This window comes from Panthera uncia, chromosome D4, assembly GCF_023721935.1.
Source record: "Panthera uncia isolate 11264 chromosome D4, Puncia_PCG_1.0, whole genome shotgun sequence".
In the NCBI taxonomy this organism is placed as follows: domain Eukaryota; kingdom Metazoa; phylum Chordata; class Mammalia; order Carnivora; family Felidae; genus Panthera; species Panthera uncia.
Genome location: NC_064807.1, coordinates 17,911,158 through 17,932,969, shown reverse-complemented (window position 1 = coordinate 17,932,969; position 21,812 = coordinate 17,911,158). Strand labels below are relative to the sequence as shown.

Below are 21,812 nucleotides of genomic sequence, written 5' to 3'. Positions count from 1 at the left end.
TTAACACCCAGAATTTGGACATTGTCCTTTCCAGTAATGAACCCTCTTCTTATTTTTATTTAGTTTTTAGAAATCCTGGTAGAACTTATTCTGTTCTTTGCAAGCCTTTGTTTTTATTCACCTTTTGTTTGTCTACATATATATATATATATATATATATATGTATATAATTATATATATAATTTTAATCCTCTTGTGGAGTATACTACATATACAGAAAGGAAGACAAAACATAAATATAAAAAGCTCAGAGTATTATCACAAAAGGAACATCCTTTTAACAATTACCCAGGTAAAGAAATTGAATAAAAAGACCTCTTTGTGCTCCTTCCCATCACTCCTCGGTCCCTCCTTAAAGGTAACCGGCATTCTCATTTTTATGACCCACGCTTCCTCGCTTTCCTTTATAGTTTTACTCCCTCCGGATGTACCCATAACACCACGGATTGGTTTTGCCTGCTTTGCATGTTATGTAAATGGAATCATATAGCATATACTCTCATTGTTATTAGATCTTTACATTTATATCAAATGTACTATTTGCAGAAGTCGGTCATCTGTCATTTTTCCGTTCGTTACTCAGGTCCTTCCTTCTCCCATAGAATATTTGAAGTTGTTTACAAAAACGCATGCGCATATAATCAAACAAGGACAAAAGAGTCCAGAAAAACAAAACAACATATTGAGAAAGGAATAAAAATTGTAAAAATTGTATTCAGTCCAGAACTTGGTGTATGAGCTTCTTGGAGCCAATGAAAAAATCGAAATCAAATTCACTGTAATTATATCGTTACTAAAACAAATACATATGCCAGTTCCTCATTTAAAAAAAAATCTGAGAATTTTTTCCGTGCATCAGTTTTCCGGAAAATACCCCTAATAATGTCATCGACATCCTCAGTCATATGAAGTAGCGGTTTACACAGGAACTGGGTGCCGTGTGTCTGATAGTTTCAACTCTCCAATTGGTGTATTGGTGTTGTTTTAATCAACTTCACCATTAAGACTAGCAACCTTATTTTCCATTCTAAATTTCTTTAGTCTACATGTTGCTCTTTCTCTCTAAATACAGGAAGTATTTAAATTCAATCATATTGGACTCTTTTATAGTCTTATACTTACTGCTTTAGAAATATATATTTATATTAAATGTATTCATTATTAAATATCAAATATAATTAATTATACATTAATCATAGAATCGTATAATTATATCTTAATTTAATATAAATATAAATATTAAATATTATTAAATATATTGATTATAAAGATATGAATTACATATTTATATATATATATCACAGTGTTTACCTTGTGGGAGAACATCGTATTAGAATATTGAGGTAGAACCTCGTTATAACGGATGTTGTTAAAAGATCATTTATATACCAATTAGAAGCAGGTATCCTGTTGCCAAGGTAGAAATAACCTGCTGTGCTTCTATAACAATGTACCCTCCGGGCCCTGGCGGGACAGTTACGGACAAATGTCAACAGGTGACTCACTCACGGCCAGTGTGTGTTCAGACGTTGATTTAATGAAGTTGACATAATTTGCGTTTCCTTAAATTGCTACTTCTTACAAAAGCTAGGTCTTGCTGTGCTCTTTTAAGAAGACATACCTCAAACTTAGAGATTTCAAGATACAGATCGTTAGTATCACTTTTATCTGGAAAGACACAGATTTACTTCCATAGATTACTTTGCAATTATTTGTGTAAGAAGTTATTTGTCTACGAAGAGAATGTGCTTGTTCGGATGGGATCCTAAATGACCCTGGCTTTTGGAAGTGAGATTTTACTCGTCTCCCCCACCCCACATCTGTTTCTTCTGTTGTGGCTCTTTATTTTATTTTATTTTATTTTTTTCTCCCCTTCTGCCTTTCCTTGTCGGCTCTTTCTGCTCTTCCTTTCTTTCCCTTCCTATTCTCTGCTTCTATGACCTTTTTGGTATCGTTTTCAAACAAGCTGCAATCTGCATCTTTCTAAAAGTCACTGGATGCAGTCAGAGTGGCCTAAAGTTGGTGCTGGGCTATGCCCTGAGTGCTTGCCAAAAACAAACGATTATGGACCTGCCAGAATCCTCGGTCCGTGTTCTTTAATTTCCCCAGAGGTGTGCACCGGAGGAGTATTGCCAAATGTAAGCTCCATTAAATTGCTGAATCATCGCATTGGGGATTTGTGTGCGTGTGTATTTGTGTGTGTGTGCACACGCGTGTGTGTTTCTGGGAACCAGCTGGCAATGATAAGACTGCAGCCACTGATTACCAATCAGGTTTCCATTAAGACCACGCTTCCCCCCACCGAAAGGCCTGTCACATTTATTTGTATAAGACCTCGACAGAGCCTCACTACGTATAGCAAACCAAATGATGGCAATTGTTCATCGCGTAGGACGCAGAAAACCTATGTCCTAGGTTTTCAAGAAAACGCAGTCTCTCCTTTCTATTGGCAATGCCATTTGAACTTCAATAAAGAATAGTTGCTTGCTATTTTAGTAGCCTGGATTAACAGCTTCAAAAAAGATCCTTTTAAGGAGGTCAGATGGGAAAGGAACAGAGCCAGATTTTTTCTTTTCTTTTTTTTTTTTCCTCTCCTGCCCAAAGAGGGAATCATGTCTCCCAGTGAATCATCTGTCTCCCAAAATGGTTACAGAGTCCAAAGGGAATTTCATCCATCCTGTTTTGCTCAGGAAGAGGGAAGATCTGTGTGGTGGGTACAGGAAAGAAATTACTTTTTTTTTTTTTTTTTTGCTAGATATAAAACCAGAACAATTCCTCAACCTCCGAGTTCTTATGCCATGCCAAGATAAGCCTTGTTCTTAAATTCACATGTTTTAAATCGATAAGATTATTAAGCACTAGAATAATGGGCTTCTTTTTTATTATCCCTTTTCAGGCAAAACTGCGAACGAAGTTGTATTTTCTGTTTTTTTCTCCTTTCTTCTCCCCCCGCCTCTGTTATTCATTCCTTAATTTTTTTGTTTCAGTATAAAAAAGAATCCCAAGTGAAACAAGGAAAGGGGTTTGAATCCCTTCTTTTCTGCTAAGAATTTATCATGCAGAATATGCCTTTACTGTGGTGAATGTTTTCCCCAAACCACTTCTGACTTCATTAGATCATGTTTAATATTAATGTACTGCGATTGCTTTTGGCAAAAGGTCCTTCGCTTTGCCATTCTTTTGAACAAAGCACATTGTGGTTGATTTTTTTTCTAAGGGAATGAAATGTTTGTTATAATTTTATTATAATTGCTTTCTTTGTTGCTTCTTGTTAAACCCCCCTGGCCTGTGAATAGCTGTGACACTGTTGGGTACATGTGTATGGGTTTAAATATATATATATATTTTTTTAGTTCTGCAGAATTTGCTGGAAGTTAAATCAACTCTTACTCCAAAAACAGGTTTGATTTTGCCACAAGGTGCCTTTGGCTGCTTATATGGCCTGACATTGATATTTAGTTAAGCATATACGTAAATGGGTCTTTAATGTGAAATAGAAAAATTTGCTATTGGTGAATCCCTTGAATAAGGCTGGGCCATAACCATTCCTTTGCAGTAAAAACAACTCGGAGTTGTTGGTGAGAAAGATTTTGAGTTATTTTTTTCCCACCTACATTAGTATGTCGTGTTTTGCATTTTCCTGTCAGACTCATAAATCAATGTTGGAAGTCTCAGTGACTTACTCTGTAGGACTTTGTTTAGTGCAATGCTACTTTCTGAATACTGCTTTCTATTGTATGTATTTAAAAATTAAGATCCCCAAATCAAAAAAAAAAAAAAAAAGATGATTCTTAGTTCGACTGTGAGACAGGCGCGTTTTTGTGAAATTTATTCTTAAGGATCTTACATTTTGATGCTATTACAGTTTTTTTTTTAATTTTTAAATCCAGTTCTCTAATTGTGATGATTTATAGAAATACAGGAGATTTTGTGTTATTAAAGTGGTACCAAGCGCCCTTGCTAAGTTTACTTACAATGTCAAGCTCATTTGTAGGTTCTTTTGAGTTTTTTGTATACACAAACATATCATCTGTGAGGAAAGACAGTTTTTAGATCTGCTTTTCCTTTCCTTCTACCTTTTACTTGTTTTGCTTGTCTCATTGCTCTGGCCAGGGTGCCGTGATGGATAGAAATAGCAGGTGTCTCATTCCTGATCTGAGGTGGAAGGCCTTCAGTATTTCACAGTTAAATACAAGGTTTACTTTTTTGATTTGCTTCTTATAAATGTCCTTCATCAAATTAAGGCAGTTGTGTTCCATTCCCACTTGGCTGAGATTTTATATAATGATTAAATCCTGGATTTTAGATAGTTTTACTACCTGACATCTCCTGAGATGGTCAGATGATATTCTCTTCTGTTAATATGCTGCATTATATTGGTTGATTTTTGAATGTTAATTTGTCCTTTATTTTTTTTTTTTAATTTTTTTTCCAACGTTTTTTATTTATTTTTGGGACAGAGAGAGACAGAGCATGAACGGGGGAGGGGCAGAGAGAGAGGGAGACACAGAATCGGAAACAGGCTCCAGGCTCCGAGCCATCAGCCCAGAGCCTGACGCGGGGCTCGAACTCACGGACCGCGAGATCGTGACCTGGCTGAAGTCGGACGCTTAACCGACTGCGCCACCCAGGCGCCCCTAATTTGTCCTTTAATTCCTAGGAAATCCCTACCTGGTGACTACATAATAACCTCTAATATATTGCTAATTTGGTTTGGGACTAGTTTAAAAAGTTTTTTGTTTGGTTTGGGTTTTTTTTTTGCTATGCTTATTTAAGAGACTTGCCTTTAATTCTGCTTTCTTGTGATGTCCCTGTTGGATATTGGTATTGAGATTATGCTAGGTTCTGAAAGAAAATAAATTGGGAAGTGTTCTCTCTTTCTATTCTTTGGAAGAGTTTGTATAAAATCAGTGTATCTCTTAGAAGTTCGGAACAATGGATAGTAAGTGTAATGGATTCATTAAAAAAATTTTTTTTTTATTAAGTAAACTCTACTCCCACTATGGGCACTTGAACTCACAACCCTGAAATGGAGAGTCACACGCTCAACCGACTGAGCTAGCCAGGTGCCCTGAAATGGGACTCTTTTTTTTTTTTTTAATTTTTTTTAACGTTTATTTATTTTTGAGACAGAGCATGAACGGGGGAGGGTCAGAGAGAGGGAGACACAGAATCCGAAACAGGCTCCAGGCTCTGAGCTGTCAGCACAGAGCCCGACGCAGGGCTTGAACTCATGGACCTCGAGATCATGACCTGAGCCGAAGTCGGCCACTTAACAGACTGAGCCATGAAATGGGACTCATTTTTATGCAGATACAAAACCATCTAGATTTTAAATTTCTTTCCTGCCAGGCTTCACAAGTTGAGGGTTTTTTTTTTTTTTCAGAAGTATTCAGAAGTATTATTCAGAAGCACTTATTCAGGAGTATTTTCGGACGAATTTTATAATCTATTACAGTTTGTTCTTATCTCTTAGTATTAGGAGAATCTGTAGTATGTTACTGTCTCATTCCTCATTTTGGTAAAATATGCCCTTCTCTCGCTCTTCTCTTTTTTTTCTTAAACAGTTAAAAAACTATATTTTTATGCAAATTGCAAAATTTATATTATATATTATATTATTATATATTATATAACTATTATACTATATTTATATATAAATACACTTATATTTTTATTTTATCCTTCCTTTGACATGTTTTAGTTAAATTCGCTGTTTTTTTTTTAACATCTGATGCTTTTTAAAAAAAAATTTTTTTAAGTTAGAGAGAGAGAGAGAGAGAGAGAGAGAGAATCCCAAGCAAACTCAGTGCTATCAGTATGGAGCCCATTTTGAGGCTCGAACTCACAAACTGTGAGATCATGACCTGAGCCAAAACCAAGAGTCTAGTGCTTAACCAACTGAGCCACCCAGGCACCCCTAACATCTGATGCTTTTAAAGGTTTTTTTTCCTCAGAGCATAGCTTCGGTTACATCCCACACACTTAAATGTCATATTTTCATTATCATTCAATTAAAATATATTACAAATATGTTGTGATTTCTTCTTTTACGATGAGTTATTTAGAAATGCATTGTTTACAGTGCCTGGGTGGCTCAGTCAGTTAAGCGTCAACTTTGACCCAGGTCATGATCTCATGGTTCATGAGTTCCAGCCCCACGTCCAGCTCTGTGCTGACAGCTCAGAGCCTGGAGCCTGCTTTGGATTCTGTGTGTCCCTCTCTCTCTGCTCCTCCCCTGCTGGCACGTTCTCTCTTTCAAAAATAAAATAAACATTTAAAAAAAGAAAAGAAATGTGTTGTTTAATTTTCTAATATTTGGGAATTTGCTAGTTTTGTTCTATTACTGATTTTCAGACTGTTATGGTGGCCATAGATGGTAACTCTGTGGTTGCAATTTTTTGAAATTTGTTAAGACTTGAGGCACCTGGGTGGCTTGATCAGTTAGGTGGCCGACTTCAGCTCAGGTCATGATTTCACAGTTCATGGGTTCGAGCCTCGCGTTGGGCTCTGTGTTGACAGCTCAGAGCCTGGAGCCCGCTTTGGATTCTGTGTCCCCCTCTTTCTCCACCCTTCCCCCCCCCCCCCCGTCTCTCAAAAGTAAACATTAAAAAAATAAAAAAAGACTTGATTTATGCCTCAACAGATGGTCAGTTTGGGTTAATGTCTTATTTGTGCTAAACAAGAACGTCTAGTCCGCCATTGTTGATGACAGTGTTTAATACACGCCAGTTTGGTCAACTTTGCTAGTCATGTTGCTCAAATATTCTACATCTTTACAGACTTTTTTCCCTACTGGTTCTTAGAGTTGCTGAGAGGGAACTTTAGTCTACTTTGTCTCCAATTAATATATCAAACAATTGTTCCATCTTTTCTACTTTTTCACTTTCCATCTTTCAACATATCTCAACATATTTCACCATATCTCAGGTGTGCTTTTACAAAGTCAGCCACTTAACTGACCAAGCCACCCGGGCACCCCAAGGCATAAGTCAAAACAGTATATTGCTATTATGGCTTTTAAAATTCAGTTTGATACTTTTGTCTTTTAAAAAAAATGTATTATTTTTGAGAGAGAGAGAGAGAGAGAGAGAGTGAGAGAGAGAGAGTGAGAGGTGTGAGAGGTGTGAGAGGCGGAGGGGCAGAGGGAAAGGGAGACACAGAACCCGAAGCAGGCTCCAGGCTCCAAGCCTCGAGCTGTCAGCACAGAGCCCGACGCGGGGCTCGAACTCACGAACCGTGAGATCATGACCCGAGCTGAAGTTGGACGCTCAACCGACTGAGCCATCCAGGCACCCCTTTGCTGTTTGTTTTCAACTTGTCTCACATTTCTTCCGTTTCCTTATTTCTTTACTCCTATTATATTAAAGTATTTTTGCTGTTACATTTCCCCCCATTGGTTTGTGAGATATCAGTTATTTAAGAAAGCTATTTTAGTGGTTACATATGTGTTATAACCTACAATTCTAATTTCATATAAATTGATATTTTGATCACTTCCCTGACAATCCAAGAACCGTAGAGCGATTTACCTCTACTTGGTCCCTTCTGCAATTTGTCGCCACTGGAATGTATTTTAATCACGCATAAATTTAAAACTCCATAAGATATTGCAATTGTTTTATGCCACGAACATTGATTTATTCTTATCCACGTATTCTCGTTCTCCAGTGCGCCTCTTTTCTTCCTTCATTTCTTGGCTTCCACATATAATGGTTTTCTTCTGCTCCTACTTGCTTTCAGTGTGGGTTTTCTCTTGGCAGACCATTTCAGTTTATTTTTCTGGAAACGTCTTTATTTTGCCTTCATTTTTTCATGTGTTCACTCAGTACAGAAATTTAGATTGGCAATTATTTTCTATCCGTACTTTGCAGACAATTCCATTGTCTTCTGGCTTTCATCATTTTGGGGGAGGTCAGCTCTCCCTTTTATTGTTGTACCTTTGACAGTCATGTTTTCTTTTTCTGATTGATTTCAAATTTCTATTCTCTGTAATTTTTAGCAGTTTTAGTGTCATATGGCTAGGGGTTTTTTCTTTGTGTTTATCCTGATTTGGGTTCATAGTTGAACACAAATATCGTGGAGTAATATCTTTCATTAATTTTGAAAGGTGATTGGCTGTTGCCTTTTTAAATATAATCTTAGTCCTGTTTTTCTCTCCTCCAAGGGAAACTTCCACTGCATGTATGTTCGGCCTTTTCTCCATGTTCCCTGGGTCTCTTATGCTCATCTGTAGATTTTTCATCCCTTTAGTCTCTCCATACTTCAGCATGGAGATTTTCTTCTGACTTATTTTCCAATTTACTAATCTTCTCAGTGGATCTCATCTGTCATTGAACATAGTTTTTGAGTTCTTTTTATACGTTTTTTTAAACTTTTTATTTTACCTATTTATTTTTTAAATGCTTATTTTATTTTGAGGGCGAGAGACCAAGCATGAACAGGGGAGGGGTAGAGAGAGAGAGAGAGACACCCACACAGAATCAGAAGCAGGCTCCAGGCTCTGAGCTGTCAGCACAGAGCCTAATGCAGGGCTCGATCGCACCAACTGCAAGATTGTGACCTGAGCTGAAGTCGGACGCTCAACTGACTGAGCCACCCAGGCGCCCCTTTATTTTATTTTTTGAGAGAGAGAGACAGAGCGCAAGCAGGGGAGGGGCAGAGAGAGACACACACACAAAATCCGAAGCAGGCTCCAGGCTCTGAGCTGTCAGCACAGAGCCCGACGCGGGGCCGGAACCCACGAACTGTGAGATCATGACCTGAACCAAAGTTGGACACTCAACCAACTGAGCCACCCAGGCATGCCTATTTTTTTTTTTTTTTGAGTTCTTACATTCAATGATTAAACTTGCAGTTTAAAAATTTCTTTTGCATATTTTATTTATAGATTCTAATGGTCTACTGTAATTCTCCAGCTCCTTTTTAAAAATTCCCTCTAGTTCCGTTTCCGTTCCTTCTCTCATGAGTTTTTTTTTTTTTCCCCCCGAACTTTTCAGTCATTTGATCATATATATATTTTTTAATGCCTGGTAATTTGTCATTGATTGCTGAACAGCATACATGAAAGGTATAGAGACAATGAAACGATGGATGATGAGATGTGTTTGCTCCAAAGAGGACAGGCTTCTGGCACCAGAGGTAGCTAGAAGAATGTCAGAGAAACTTCATCTATTTTGCGTTTGAGCTGACTCAAATCAGGACTTGCGTCGCCTTGAGGACTAATCTATTCTTGCTTCATCCTTTGGCTGTGGTAGAGGTCAGCAAACTTTATCGGCGTAAAGTCAAGCAGGAAATATTTTAGGCTTTGCAGGCCTACGGTCTCTGTTGCAACTACTCACACCGTCATTATAGCACAAAAACATCCATAAGCAACGTTAGTAAGTGTGGTTGTATTCCACCAAAACTTCATTGAGAAAATCTGGTGGTGGACCAGACTCACCCTGCAGATCATTTCTCTCCAGCCTCTTTCCCAGGCTCTCCAGGGGCCTCCTCTCAAAACCTGGGGTATTTAACCCGACACTCCTTCTCTGCAGAGAGCCCTGAACCTCAATTTTTGCCTCCCTATCCCTGTGAAACTATTGTTAGATCTGTGAATCTTCTTATCTCATTAGCTACAACTTCTAAATTAACAAATACCCAGAGAGGACGAACAACACCAAGTGTGGGCGTCACCCCTTCGCGCTTTCCGTCTCTCCAGGATCTTCAGTTTTAAGATGGTCACCTGGGTAACTGCCTGATGTCATCACAGATTTTTTAAAATATATTTTAGTGCAATTTTTTTTTTGTTGGTCTTTTATCTAGCTTTTCTCCTTGTTCTTGGTACAAGTAGTTTATCCGAGCCAGAAGCAGATGAGGGTCTTTTTTGAAATTCAGACTCACCGTTGCCTCAACAAAGAGTGGAAAAGCCATCTTTATGTTTTGGATTCTGTGCCAGAAATTGTCAGACCGAAGAATCCAGCTGGCTGCTCCCCACCTTTAAATGATAATTTATCTTGAATCTGTCCACTTCTCCGCCTGTGGACTGCTTCTTCCCTCACACTCATCTAAAACAGCCTTCTAATTCTCCTGGTATGCTTTGTCTGATTCATTCTCTGCTTGGTAGCTAGAGGGATTCTTTTTTTAACGTGTATTTATTTATTTTTGAGTGAGAGAGAGAAAGGGGGGGATGGGTGAGGGGCAGAGAGAGAGAGAGGGAGAGAGAATCCCAAGCTGGCTTCTCACTGTAAGTGCAGTGTCCAACACGGGGCTCAGTCCCACCACCCGTGAGATCACGATCTGAGCTGAAATCAAGAGTCGGATGCTTAACCGACTGAGCCACCCAGGTGCCCCTCACATTTACGTTTTGTAAGAATCCCTCCAGAGCCTCTCCCACCTCAGTGCCTTTGCACATGGTCTATGTGACCATGATCTTCTTACTTTTCCTTTACATTAAGTTATCCTTCAAGTCTCAGCCAAGGTTAACTCTCTCTACAAAGCTTTTTGTGACTCCTAGATTCTGGTCTAAATCTAGAGTACTTTGTATTCCCCCAGTGATATTCCTCGTCCCTCTAATGACGGAATTGTATGTGTTTACTTATTTGTAGCCCCTAAACGACTATGAGCTTCAAGGGGCATGAATGTCTGTATCTCAGTCTTGAATCATTGCATCTAGCATTGTGCCCTGCCCATAGCAAGTGCTTCTTTGTTGAAGGAATGAATGAATGAATGAAATGCTTTAAATAAATAAATGAAATGCTTTAAATAAATGCTTTAAATATATTTGGCATATTTACTGTTATTATGATATTTGCATTCATTGATTCTCAATATAACTTTGCAAGCTGGGAAAGCAGTATTATTTCTGTTTTAAAATGGGCAAGTGGTGGGGCGCCTGGGTGGCTCAGTCGGTTAAGCGTCCGACTTCGGCTCAGGTCACGATCTTGCGGCCCGTGAGTTCGAGCCCCACGTCGGGTTCTGGGCTGATGGCTCAGAGCCTGGAGCCTGTTTCAGATTCTGTGTCTCCCTCTCTCCCTGCCCCTCCCCATTCATTCTGTCTCTCTCTGTCTCAAAAATAAATAAACGTTAAAAAAAAAATTTTTTTTTTAAATAAAATGGGCAAGTGGTGGGGCACCTGGCTGGCTCAGTGGAACAGGTGGCTCTTGATCTCAGGGTCATGAGTTTGAGCCCCATGTTGGGAGAGATGGTGACACCTTGATTAATCAACAGGTGTGGCGACTTTTAGAGAGTTTCGTCATTCATCCTAAGTAAAACTTTTCTTTCCCCCGTGGCTCCGTGTTAGCCCGGATCAAGATACAAGGGGAAGGGGATGTGACAAGTGGCAAATCCTCCTTTTCGTGGTGAGATTGTGCACAGAAAATTCCAGGAGTTTGTCAGAGGATGGTCATTTTGGCAAATTACTGTGTTGGTTGGCAAATTACTGTGTAATCGAGGCCTGTAGTTTACCCCCAGCTTGTGAATTCTTATAAATGGATAACAGTAACTTCGAAGAAGGGTGTGGTTCCTGGGAGATTGAGAATGGGCTCCAGATTCAACACCTTGTCCGATTCCTTTCCTGCTGACAGACTATGCAGTCCTTGAGTTGTTAAAAGGAAGAAGTTCATATGTGAGCCCTGTAATGTGATGAGTGGAAGCAGTCTCCTCTGTGGTCTCTTAAAGGGAATATTAAAGGGAAATAGTAAATAATATTAATATTTTAAAAGAGTTTGCCATTAAATTCCATTCTGAAATGAAAAAAACACGTATATCATTTTTGTAGGTTTGTGTGGGTGGGGAAAGCTATCCATTTTGTTCCTTTACCCATAAACTCTGTCCTACGAAGTGTGTAATAGGCAGTTACATTGCAGAGATCAATACCTGGCGATCAGAGAGGCGGGGCAGACAGTATCTGAAGCGTTTTCTAACACCTGCCTCTTGAAAGCTACTCCATGGAGGCCACTGGTCCAGACAAGAAACTGAAAGTGGAAGTATGGCTAGACAAGCCAGAAAACATGGATTTTCCTGGCTCCCATCCTGGCTTGGCTGGAAAGTGAAAGGCCATTTTCATTCATGTCTTTTAGGTAGCATCCTTTTCAAGTGGATGACCATGGAATCCGAGAAGATCTCAGAGAAGCAGGAAGAAATTCTCTCTATCCTGGAAGAAAAATTTCCCAGCTTGCCCCCGAGAGAGGACATCATCAACGTCCTGCAGGAGACCCAATTCAGCGCTCAGGGTGAGTGACTCTGTCCCCCGGCTCTGTCACAGCGCCTGAGTAGGGATGGTTTCTGGGATGGCACGTTGCCAGCGCCTTTGTTTTCTTCCCTACTGTCCGTGCTTGTGGAAGATTTTCAGGCACACGATGTTGACTCGCCTGGAAGCAGGCAGCCCGTACCGCAGACTCACCTCTGGGGCCTTTGTGTCTGCATGTATGGGTAATTCACGCATCTAACGTGCACCCTGGATGCCTCATTACATGAAATCCCTGTGCCGAGAAGGTTCTGTTCTGAGCAATGTGGCAGGAGCAACGTCAAGTACAACGGGATTTCATAAATCAATTAATTTTAGAAAAAGAAAGAGCGAAGACAGCTAAGCAGATAAAATTATTCTCTAAATCGAAGCTTTATCAAGACAGTGGATTTCCTGGCTCAGTTTTTCATCGTGATGAGAAACAGATATAATTCACGGATGCTGGAATAACTTGGCACGGATTATATGAGTCTTCATGACAATCCTGACAGGTATTACCCCCAGTTTCCAGATGTGAACACTGAGGCACAGAAGGGCGGCTTTGCTTTCTGGTCATCACGCACACAGCTGGCGAGTGACCAGGCCAGCCCCAGACAAAGCTTTCTCCCTCAGTTTGGAATCCCCCGGGGACAGAGCCAGAGGCAAAGCAGTTTATTTTGGAGAGGAGCCCAAGAAGCACTGAGAGGGGACGGAGGGGCTTATGGGGCAGGTTAGCTCTGTGGGAAGCCATACCGTCACCCCGCGGTGGGGAGCCCGGGGAAAGAGAGAGGAATTGCACCTCGGTGTTATCCCATGTGTGTTAGATCCCAAGTGTGTTAGAACTTGCTCATCCAAGCTCCAGGGGCCGGTTGTTAAAACTCAGGACTTTTGTGAATTGGGTTATGTTGGGTTGGCAGCTGGAAATCAGCCCTGGTGGGAGTATTGCCACCACAGGGATGAACAAACGCTACAGATCAAGCTTCGCTGTTGGTTGTTAAATATTCACCAGCATGCCACTGGACTGTTGGGGGCTGCTCAGTCCCGGGGGCTGTTAATACCCCCCAGAGCGGGCTTTCGTGGTTGGGCGTCACACCACGGAAGGTGTGAGGACGTGTGGGCGGGGCCCCGGCACATTTGCTCCCAATGTACACGCGTGCGTGTAGGTGTAAGTGTGGCCGCACGATGGGGTGCGTTTATGTCATTCACTTTCAAGACTAGACCAAGATTTTAATGTCACAATATATTCTATAACTCATTTTATGCTGCCGTATGATAGATTGTGGCCTGTTAGTCTTCAAGTCAAAGGAAAATGTTTCATACCCGTCTGTTTCCCCACACTGCTGTGATTGGCAGAGAGTTCTAATTTTTTTTTATTTTTTTACATTTATTTATTTTTCAGAGAGAGGGAGAGAGAGACAGAGCACAAGTGGGGGAGGGGCAGAGAGAGAGGGAGACACAGAATCCGAAGCAGGCTCCAGGCTCTGAGCTGTCAGCACAGAGCCGCGTGCAGGGCTCGAACCCATGAACCGTGAGATCAAGACCTGAGCTGAAGTCGGACACTTAACCGACTGAGCCACCCAGGTGCCCCTATGAAGTGCACTTTGAATTAAATTACAATAGAAAATATGAAGGCCCAACTGAATCCATCCTGAAAGCAAATTTTGATCTTGCGATGTATTCCTTAGCTAGCTTGCATGATTCTGTTAGGTTTTTGTCATTGGCTCACTCCTCCCCATTCCATTCTCTGCCCTGGTCTGCTGTGGGCCTCTAGAGGCTGACCTCCGAGTGTTTAATCCCCTGCCTTCTGGTTAGTGAAAAGCGTTAGTAACACATGGGATGTGAGGATCCAAGGAAGGAGAATAAAGAGGCTGTACTATTTCTCCCTTGCATCCTTACTGATTTGACGCTAAGTTTTTGACGGCCCCTCTCCTGTACTTTCAGGTCTGTTTCTTCCCTTGTCCCTTTGCCAGTGTCTGGATGCCTCACCATCTTTTATTCATTTTCTTGGCCCCACCCATACTTCTGTATGTGTCCTACCATTAAAAACTCTGTGTGTGTGTGTGTGTGTGTGTGTGTGTGTGTGTGTGTGATGAGGGGTGAATTCTATTTCTTGCTAGGAACCTAACTGGTGCAAATACTGTCTCTGATGTGATTTTTGCTTTAATGTGTGTGTTCGTTATGGGTAAAAGAGATCTTATTGGGAGAATACATTGAAATTAACAGGGTGAGTTCTTTACATAGTCCCTTGATATTACCCAAAACAGTTCCCCAAGTGTAAATAATGTTTTTCCCCTCTCATCTGTAGGTTTAAGTATTGAACAGACAATGCTGAAGGACATAAAAGAACTGTCAGATGGAGAAATAAAAGTGGCCATCAGTACCGTGAACATGACCCTCGAGGTAAGGGTGGGAATGTTTATTTTGGGGGGGGGGTGGCAATGACAAATTTTACAAAATATTATTCTACAGCATAAGTCAGTGTTGGTCTTTTGCTTTGAATGCTTCGTTGTGATATATTTGACTAAGAATGCAGGTTATTATTTTGGATGGAAACACTGTGCTAAGTCAATGAAAAATGCCAAACATGGATTCCCAAGATGAGTGCTATTTCATTCATCTGAGTACAACAAAACCTACAACGCAAATACTCAAGTTTGTATGTGTGCGTATGTATAGTCCGCTTAATAGCAGCGATCGTATGTGGGATTGGATTCACTTCCACTCGTTCTGTGCACCAGCCCACATTGTCCATCGAACTTTTGTGGGAAAACAGGTTGTCCTTTGGCCCTTGTAAGCTATTTGGATGCATGTCATTTTTGGTAATCAATGGTGACAGCTCAAGTATTCATAAGACGCTCCTTCCAATCTGTTAAATGAATGACTCAGAGTGAATATTACTTTTGCCTTTGTGTGTTTCCTTGGTAAATTATCTTTTGTCGACTTTGGGGGTTTTCAATGACTTGTATGTTCATCTTAATTAACCTAACTAATGGGGATGATATTTTACAGAAGCACATTTGTGCCATGCAGAATTCTGCATATTTCTTTACTGTTACGTTGCCTTGATCGAGGCACTCAGCTCTCAAGTTTATGTAGACAAAAAGTGCTGTATAGCACTTCATCTTTTTGTTTTTAGAATTGTGTGTTGCCATGCTTTTTCTTTTTCCTCATGGTGTTGATGACGATATCAACGTGTGTATTTCTGGTGACCAGCAGGTATGCATGAGGTATCCATACCTCAGAAAAACCAAGAGCAAACCAGGTGCTTTTTTTCTGTAATTTCTGTGGAAAGTTTATTCCCAGTGGATCGACATCATAATTCAGATGTCAATCTGAATAGATCCATATGAGTACCAGGAGGCAGACTGTTGTCACTGGAGATAATCACATTTGGTGGTTATACAGTGCCTCATGGTTTATAGAGCACGTTCTCATTGTATATAGTTCGTAGTTGACTCGATTATTTCTATGGACTTTCATATTGATAAATGCTCCATATAATTAGATGTGGATGTGACTCAATACAAGAAACACATGCAATTTGGGATGTAGTAACTAGATAATCACCTTCAATTAGAAATCTGCTTTGTGTATAGAAATCCAAGGAAAACGTGGATCTTGCAAGGGTCAGTAGCTCAGAGAATCATTTCTCCTAGTTCAAGCCTTAGGGTTTTCTTTCCCCTCCTCCCTCCCCTGTCTCCCTTCATTTAATGGCATCTTATTAGGTTTTAAATGCCTTGTTTGGAATTCCTTTCTAAATTAACATACAGCGTCTTGTAATTGCTTAGGGAACTGTCTGTAGTTAGCAAATTATTTTAAGGCTATTATTATAGACTTACCATAGCTTTCACGTACCTTTAGTTATATTATAGGGGTATATAAATGGCTTTGTCAGATACGTTAAACTGTAAATGTTGGTCGAGCTGAATAAGTGATAAAATCTTTACAGTACTTTACAGTACTTTACAGTAATTTACATAGAGGTCCAGTAATTAATCAGGCAGTTAAGTATATCTCTGGAAACACTATATGATCTTCTGGGAGGAGGAAGAAGGACATTTGTATATGTAAAGAAGGGTACACAGATTAAACTCCCATCAGCTGAATGAGAGCTTTTCACTTGTGCATAATGGGGATAGTAAAGATGACTGAGAAATGGGAAAGCATCTCCTTAGTAACTTCCTATGATTTCTTTGAAAGAGAAAACGCACGTTATTTATTCAGTCTGTCTGTTGGAAAAAAAATCTCCCAGTTAAGGGAAGAGTTTGGTTTTCTCCACAGAGCATCCCGTTATGTGGTGTTTTCTGATCCCTACTCACATTTGATTATATTTCAGCCTCCTTTCCATTCCCATGGACCTCACTTTTTAAAATCATGATGGAATACCCACAATCTTATTCTGTGTGTTTTGGAGCAGCTGTCTAAACGCCCTTTGGATTCTCAAAGAAATATTTTTAGTTCCTCTGGGTTTCTTTTTTTAAATCTTTTTAAAGTTTATTTATTTATTTTGAGAGAGAGAGAGAGAGCGCATTAGCAGGGGCGGGGCAGAGAGAGGGAGAGAGAGAGAATCCCAAGTAGGCTCCAAGCCGTCAACATAGAGCCCAACGTGGGTCTCAAACTCACAAACCGTAAGATCATGACCTGAGCTGAAATCAAGAGTGAGTCACCCAACTGATCGAGCTGCCCAGGCGCCCCAGTTCCTTTGAGTTTCTAAGTCTCATAGTTTCTAAGTTTCATAGTCTTGTAGATACTTCAGCGTATCTCGAGACTTAGCTACTTCCTGATGACTTTTATAAATTCTCCATTGTTTATAACATTCCCTGAAACTCTTGCAAAATTAAGTCTAAAGGACCAGCTTAGGACTGAAATAGTTATCGTGTCTTCCATTAATTTCGAGCTCGTTTCATGTATTTATTCAATCACAGTTAGACAATATTTTAAGTTAATTGAGGTAAATTAGGTTTAGGAGGTAAAACCATTGCTTTGACAGCTGGGTCACCTCTGGCCCTCCATGTTGTAAGGAGAAAGCTACTAAGCCCTTTCTTTCTCATTTTCATGGTAGTATATATCACACTACATATTGGGAGTTCATTCACTGATTATCATTGTCTCTGACCCTTTGTGCCCTTTTCCTTGCTTGCCAATTTGATTATCAGAAGAGAAGCACGAGTGGTTTTGATTCTGTTCCAACCTCTCATGTTTTTTTCTGTTGAAGTTTCACTGATACTCAAGGTTACGTTAGTTTCGGATGTACAGCATAGTGATTGGATAAGTCCATACGTGAGGCTTTGCTCACCCAAAGTGAAGCTTCCAATCTGGCATTTTAGTGGCGGAACCAATAGAGAGAAATAAAGGTTGCCAAAAAACCAAATCCTTATTAGAAACTAGAAAGTATAAAAATTAAAAATAATAAAGCCTTCATCGGAGAAGAAAGGAAAGCATCTGTGGATATCAAAGCACGTGTTTCACTGGAACAAACTTTGTGTTCTTTTTTTTTTCTTTTAATGTTTGCTTTTGAGAGAGAGAGCGTGAGCGGGGAAGGGCAGAGAGAGTGGGGGACAGAGGATCCAAAGTGGGCTCTTTGATGACAGCAGGGGACCCAAATCAGGGCTCAATGCAGGGCTCAAACTCACAAACCGTGAGATCATGACCTGAGCCGAAAGCAAGAGTCAGACGCTTGTCTGACGAATGACTAGTCAACCTAACGACTGAGCCACCAGGGCACCCTTCTGCCTTTATTTTCCCTTCATCTTTCCTCTCTCCTTGTCTCTGTGTCCAAATTTGCCCTTTTTTATGTGGACACCAGCCATACTGGATTAGAGCCCACACAATGACCCCATCTTTACTATATTATATCTGCAGCGACCCTCTGTCCAAATAAGGTCACATTCTGAGGTACTGAAGTTAAGACTTCAATATATAAATCTGGGGGTGGGGAGGGGGACACAATTCAACCAGTAAAGTATCCTTTTGTAAAAGTAGTCATTTACTGACAATTTCAAGGAATAAAACTTACAAGACTGTCTGAATGAACCTATTGCCTGCTAAGCACATTTGATGAGTTGCCGCTTCCGCTTACTTTCATTTCAAATCAATTTCCTTTAAATGAGGAACAGTGGGGATTTTCTACCCTTGACATTTCGACTCCTTTATTTGGAGCTGGAGTCTGAGGGAAGTGTTAGGGCTTGTTTTCTCTCTAGGGCTCCGCTGTGCTCTCAGCCCGGGGCCTCCTCATGACCAGCCACTCTGCTATTTGAGACCTGGAACAGAACGCATGGGATACATTCTGGTAAAGTGACTCAGACCGATGACTCATTCTGCCCTGTAGCGATTACCAGCCAAGCTGCACCTTGGAACGCCGCGGAGGGAAAAGTACCAACATTTTCCCTTAGCGTTTAGAGCCCAGACCAGAATGAATTCCCAAGATCACTGTTAAACTCTTCCCTAACAAAAGGGAACATTTTCTAAGGCCGCAGTGAAGCATCATGGGAACCCTTGTAACCGGGGCTTTAAGACTTGAGCACACCAGTCCAAAATCTGGTTTACCGATTTTAAGCACCAAATATGATTTCTCACTGTTTGAGCTTAGAGATTCTGGAGTTCAAGATGGAAGCACCATTAGAGTAAGGACGTACTTTGTTGTGTCGTGGAATGCATAACAGTTAATATTTCCAGGGAGCATAGATTATTTTTGTTTAGCATATTCTTTAAAACACCAAACGCTTACACCGAAGGTGACTTTTCAAACCCAACTGGCCAAGCAGTGGAAATCTGTGCAACCTCGCCTCCAGGTTTTTGAGTCATAAGTGCCTCCATTTCGTCTAGTATCCAGGCATGCCGGCTCCTCCTCGCTAAAGAGTTAACATTCGATGGCGAACGCTCATTGCGTAGCAGACAGTAGAGTGAGGACTTGCAAGCATCATCTCATTTAACCCTCGCAGAAAGCTCATGAGACAAGTGTGCTGTGGTCCCCCCCGTAGGGGTTAAGGTAGCTCTAACAGCTGTATCAGATAAACCCCAACTCTCGGAGACTCAACACGGAAATTGTTCAGGTTTTGCCGGTGCAGTGATCCACTTTGGTGTTCCTGGTCCAGTGGCCGCGGGTGACCCAGAGACCATGCTCACTGTGTAGCTCCCAAGATGCCTGCAGGCATCTCCATTCTATCACCGAGGTGGGGAAGAGCTCGGAGGACCACACGTGGCATCCATCACTTCTGCTCACCTTTCGTCGGCACAGTCCCGTGGTCACATCTGGCTGCAGGGAAGCAAAGAAATGTCGTCGAGCTACGTGTCCAAGAAGAACCACCTTGAAGAATACTTAGCCGGTCTTTGCCACGATCTCCATCTTGCAGGTGAGGGCATTGGAATCTTGAGAGGTTCCATCATTTGTCCAAAGTACAGTCAGAAGTAAAATCCACGTTTGTCCCGCCCCAGTACTGTTTTCACTGCTTGGGATATGGTACCCTTGGGCAAGGCTAGTTGTGGGCTTTGAGCCCCCTCTGGGCTTCACCAGTGAGTCGTCTAGAGTCAATGATTGCAGGCTAGACCTCCCCACGCCGTCCTTGGTTGAATCCTTCTTTTCTCTACTCTTCATACCAGCCCTTCTTCCTCTTTGTCTTCACTTCTTTGCGTCTTTTAAAAATCATTAGTTTTTATTTATAAACATCATCTAACTCCCAAGTATTCATACTGAAAGTAATTTTCGGCCCCTGATATAGAGGAGATCTGGTCAATAAAGCAAGTACATAAAAGTAAATAGGAACAAAGATTACGGGGCAAGGGACTGGGTAGGACGAACCGTGTAGGAAGGCAAGTGTGATGTTTCTTCTCAGCCTGTTTCTAGAATTCAAGAACAGGGGTATTCTGGTTTACCTTGCTGTGATTTAACATTTTCAGATCAGTACTCCAAATGGAGAGCAGTTATTGAAAAAAAATTTAATGGTAGAGTTTTTTTTTTTTAAGTTTGTTTCTGAGAGAGAGAGACAGAACGCGAGCAGGGGAGGGGCAGAGAGAGGGAGACACAGAATCCGAAGCAGGCTCCAGACTCTGAGCTGTCAGCACAGAGCCCGATGTAGGGCTCGAATCCACGAACCGTGAGATCATGACCTGAGCCGAAGTCAGACGCTTAACCTACTGAGCCACCCAGGCGCCCCTGGTAGAGATTTTTTTTATTGGAATGAAGCAGTATTACTTTTGAGCACTATACTAACCCCAAGTAACAAAACTCTGCACAGCTGAGGTGTCAGGAGTTCTCAGTTCATGCCTGGCCCAAGGGTCCAAAGGGGGTTGAAGGAAATGCCAAACACGGTAACTTTCATTGTGTGAATTTAATAATCAGTGTGTGCGAGGCATCTGAAGGATGAATTTCGAGCTACTAATTCGTAGCTTCTTGAGGACAGTGGCAGGATGAAAAAAATGAAAGAAAGAACCATAAAAGTGGACTAACATTCCTTTGGAACTGCAGTGAGTGGTTCTTGGTAATAAGACATAACTGAGATGAGAGAATTAAAAATCCTTATTTAAAAACTGGCTTATATCGGTGGCAACAGCACTTTGTCTTTGAAACAAAATGTACTAAGCAGCTGACGCTTATCATATTTAGAATCCTTACAGTTTGTATGTAGGTAGCTCCTTCTGTAGACGGCCAAAAATACTCCAAAGACACCAAAGAAGCCTGAAAACCAGCCTATCTAGAAGTGCCTTCTAATGCCTTATGATGGGATTCCTGTTTCATATCTACAGCTTGAGTTAAGTTGGAGCTAAGTTGGTGTTTGTTGACAACTTTTCTCTGTTTTACCGATTGGCCGATTTCAGATGGACTTCACATATGGATTCACAGAACTTGGCCCATCTAGCCCGACTTCTGTGCATTTATTTCCCTACCTTGCACAAAATACCTCAACACAGCTTTTCTAGCTACCATTTTGCCGCAGGAATGAGATAGATGGTGATCCGGAGTTTAAAGACTGTAAAGTTGCTCATTGTGCTTTGTGCTTTTCTTGGCATAGGGTAGTGCCCTGGGCCTCTGTCCTTCTCTCCTGTAATCCTGATAAAAACGCGTTTACGTGGAGGAGACGGGAAGGGGGCTAGAGAAAACACAGAGCCTTCCCCGGGCGTAAACCTCTCCTCCGGGCTCAGAAATTCCCACGGACTTCCCTAGGCGGCCGTGCAGTGGGAATGAGATAATGAGAGAGGATGCAACGAGGCTGGGGCGGGGAGGGGAATTTACGCGATGCTGGCCTCAAAAATGGTTATTTGACTTGGTGCAGAAAGCAAGCAAGCAGGCTGCGGAAGGAGCCGCGCACCGGTCCGGGAAGCCCGGGTGGGGTTGACTGGTAGCGAAAGAACAAGGTAGAGTCAGTGCTCGAGGGTGTTTCACTTGCATCTCTAGTGGAGGATGGCATTAGGTGATTCCGATTCATAAGCAAAGGTGGATGTGTGTTATTCGTTACCATTCCCCCCTTTCTGTTACATTTTGTTTTCAAGCCCCCCCCCCCCCCCGTCAAACATGTCCTTGTACTTGCTTCTGAACCAAGAGCTCAGAACAAAACAGGGCTGCAGTCCCCCGAGCCAGGATTCCTGAGATCATGATGTGTCGGGTCCAATT

General features: G+C 41.3%; 1 protein-coding gene across 3 annotated transcripts in view; it reads left to right on the top strand.

Annotated features, from left to right (window-relative positions):
* PRUNE2 (prune homolog 2 with BCH domain) overlaps window positions 1-21,812 on the top strand; it is a 270,665-nt gene that overhangs the window by 72,965 nt on the left and 175,888 nt on the right. For all 3 annotated transcript variants that reach the window (XM_049633842.1, XM_049633851.1, XM_049633832.1), the window contains exons 5-6: window positions 12,060-12,212; window positions 14,511-14,605. In XM_049633842.1, the coding sequence (XP_049489799.1) occupies window positions 12,060-12,212; window positions 14,511-14,605 (248 nt within the window). The remainder of the gene's footprint in view (window positions 1-12,059; window positions 12,213-14,510; window positions 14,606-21,812) is intronic.